Genomic DNA, 3,066 nt, shown 5'->3' with positions numbered 1-3,066 from the left:
GCTTGCCATTGGAGATGCTCTTAGACTTTATATCAGATTTAAACATAAAAAATCAGATCGGAGCACACCAATTTAAATTGAATAAGTTTAAATAAGCAAAAAAAATAAGGTGAATTTGACTATCATTCTACATGAGTACCATGTAAATCAATGGATTACACAAACTGTAAACTAGTCATTGCTATAAAAGTTAAAAATTAGGTGTAGGAATTTCAATTGTTAATGTTCTATGTAAATCTCTAAATTCCACACAAAGCAAACGGAAAAAACTGAGTAAAGTCACGTAATACCGAACGCCAACTCTAAATCGATCACTTCAACGCCAGCGCACCACTGCTTGCCGCCATGTAATGACTTAACATTTTAATACGTAGTACTAGTAATAGATATACGGACTACGGAGTATCATATTTCTATGTAAATAAGAACGGAGGGATTATTATTAAATTAAATATGCATGATGCATACTTATTAGCTTCATTTGAAAAAGCTTGACGATCTTTTTGCTTATGCCAATGTTTTTATACTGAAACAACCTTAGCTATACCTTTATATCAATAGATTCAATACAAACAAATTGAATAAGAAGTCTGTTACCTACCAAACATGAGGTAGTATCTTAACCATCCAAAGGAGGTGCTGAAATTTAGCCAGCTAAGTGTTAAACCATCCAAATTTCAGTCATTTTACCCACCTTAAATTTCTTTAACAAAGACCAATGACTAAACTATTTAAGTAGCCAATATGACAGGACAATGTTTGTTGATAACTTTTTTAAATGCATGTGAGGTTTTTCTTGATTTTGTTGATATACCCGTTGCGATTTGCAATATTACTCTTCTGCTAAGACAACATCATTATAATAATTACAGTGTCATATAATAATTGAACACTGCCAAATTATTTACAGATACGAGTACAAATTTGGACACTTGAGTCAAACATGGAGTATTGATTCTTTTGATACGCGTTTGCTATAGGTCTTTTTTATAATAGAAATATTATATTTTAAGGTTCTTTCCATTTATGTTGTCCAAAAAGCTAAGGTTCTTTGGTTATTTAAACAGTCATAGAGCAAATTCACTCACTGTTAAAAAAAAAATTAAAGAATTCCAAAACTCTTAGCTTCATCTTTTAATTTCTCTGCTCTTTTTTATTCAACACGTACTCTACTGTAAAATGGATGTTGCTACTGCACTCGCTGTTGCTCAAACGCTGTTTGCAACATTACAGTGTGCAGAAGTGAGAAGCCTATGCTCCACCTGTAAGTATGAATCTGAGCTTCAGAAGTTGCTCGAAACTGTCAAAACCATCACAAAGTTCCTTGTAGATGCGGACTCCAAGTGTTAGGAGCTCACAAATGAAGGCCAAAACTGGGTTGATAACCTCAAGGACGCTGTCTATGATGCGGATGCTGATGGATGAATTCAATACCATTGCTCAACGCCTGAATAGAATGCCTGGTGGTAAGATTTCTAAGAAGGTACGCCGTTTCTTCTCCTCTGATAATAATCAACTGATATTTACTGCTAAAATATCAAGTGGGATTAAGAAACTTAGAGAAAAGTTGGATAATGCAGCTAAAAATCATAATGATTTTGGGTTTAGTAAGTTGTATAAGCCTGTCAAAAGTAGAGAGAAAACATGTTCTTATGTGCTTGAACATGATATTATTGGGAGAGATGCTGACAAGAAGATCATTGTGGATTTGTTGTTAAAGGACGACTTGGAAAAAAATAATATTTCTTTTGTGACCATTGTGGGGATTGGGGGGCTGGGAAAAACTGCTCTTGCACAGCTCGCATATAATGATCGTAGGATCAAAGAGGCATTTAAAGAAGATATGTACTGGGTTTGTGTGTCTGAAAATTTTAGCATGGAAGATATCTTAGGTAAGATGATTAGCAAGGAGGGGCTTGAATTTGAGGATTTATATCTAAAATTTCGAAATAAGATAGAAGGGGAAAGGTACTTGCTTGTTTTAGATGACGTATGGTCTGAGAACTGTATGAAGTGGACTGAGTTGAAAAAATTCTTGATCCTAGGGGGAAAGGGAAGTAGGATCTTAGTGACTAGCCGCTCCAAGAAGGTAGCAGTATGTATTGGAAACTATCCAATTCATGTGTTGCCTGGTCTTTCGGAAGAGGACTCTTGGAAATTGTTCAAAAAAATATCGCTTGGAGAAAGGGAAGACGAAGCAGTCACTGGTCTAGTTGAGATAGGTAAAGAAATAGTGAGAAAATGTGTCAATGTGCCGCTCTCAATAAAGGTGGTAGCAAGTTTGTTGTGTGATCAAGATGTTGCAGCTTGGCAGTTATTCAAAAGTGTCGATTTGGCTAAGTTACGTGATGATGATGACGACATAATGCCAACATTGATGTTTAGCTATTATCATCTTGCTCCTGAGTTAAAAAGTTGCTTCAGCTTTTGCTCACTCTTCCCCGAGGACTATGTTATTAGGAAAGAAGAGTTAATTTGTCTATGGATGGCACAAGGATATCTTGTTCCAAGTTCTAAAATTGAGAGCAAGGAAGATGTCGGTGAAAAAAATTTATCAATTCTATTGCATAGATGTTTTTTCCAAGACATTAATGGGAATGGATTTGATGAAGTTTATTCATTTAAAATGCATGATCTCATACATGAACTTGCTAGAAAAGTAGCAAAAGAGTCTGCAAATTTACAGATTGTAGAAATGATTTTGAAGAAAAAGTTCACCATCTAATAATTGATAGTAATGAAGGTCTGGCTACCTGGTTTCGCTCAAGTAATTATCCAGGTAAAAGTTTGCGTACTAGTTTGAGTTATTGTGATTTCACAAATAGCGATGTGGATGCTATTATTTCAAGTTGTAATCACTTAAGGGCATTTGACTTGAGTTTTTCTATTACTCAAACATTACCAGATAAATTTGATAAATTATTACACTTGAGGTACCTTGATCTGTCAAATAATGATGAATTGGAGATGCTCCCTAAATCAATCGCCAAGCTTCACAATCTACAAACTTTAAAACTATTTAAATGCAGACAACTAAAGGAGTTGTCTCATGACACAAACAAACTA

At 34.8% G+C, this 3,066-nt stretch overlaps 1 protein-coding gene across 1 annotated transcript; it reads left to right on the top strand.

Moving 5' to 3' along the window:
- The first annotated feature begins 1,360 nt into the window (after positions 1-1,360).
- Positions 1,361-2,725, top strand: LOC145624877 (disease resistance protein RGA2-like). Its single transcript, XM_081677962.1, has one exon. It carries the CDS (start codon positions 1,361-1,363, stop codon positions 2,723-2,725), a length of 1,365 nt encoding a protein of 454 aa, XP_081534088.1.
- The last annotated feature ends 341 nt before the right edge of the window (positions 2,726-3,066 follow it).

Source organism: Chenopodium album, chromosome 3, assembly GCF_948465745.1.
Source record: "Chenopodium album chromosome 3, dcCheAlbu1.1, whole genome shotgun sequence".
NCBI classification, from domain to species: domain Eukaryota; kingdom Viridiplantae; phylum Streptophyta; class Magnoliopsida; order Caryophyllales; family Amaranthaceae; genus Chenopodium; species Chenopodium album.
The sequence above is the reverse complement of the archived record's forward strand: the minus strand, read 5'-3'. Positions and strand labels throughout refer to the sequence as shown.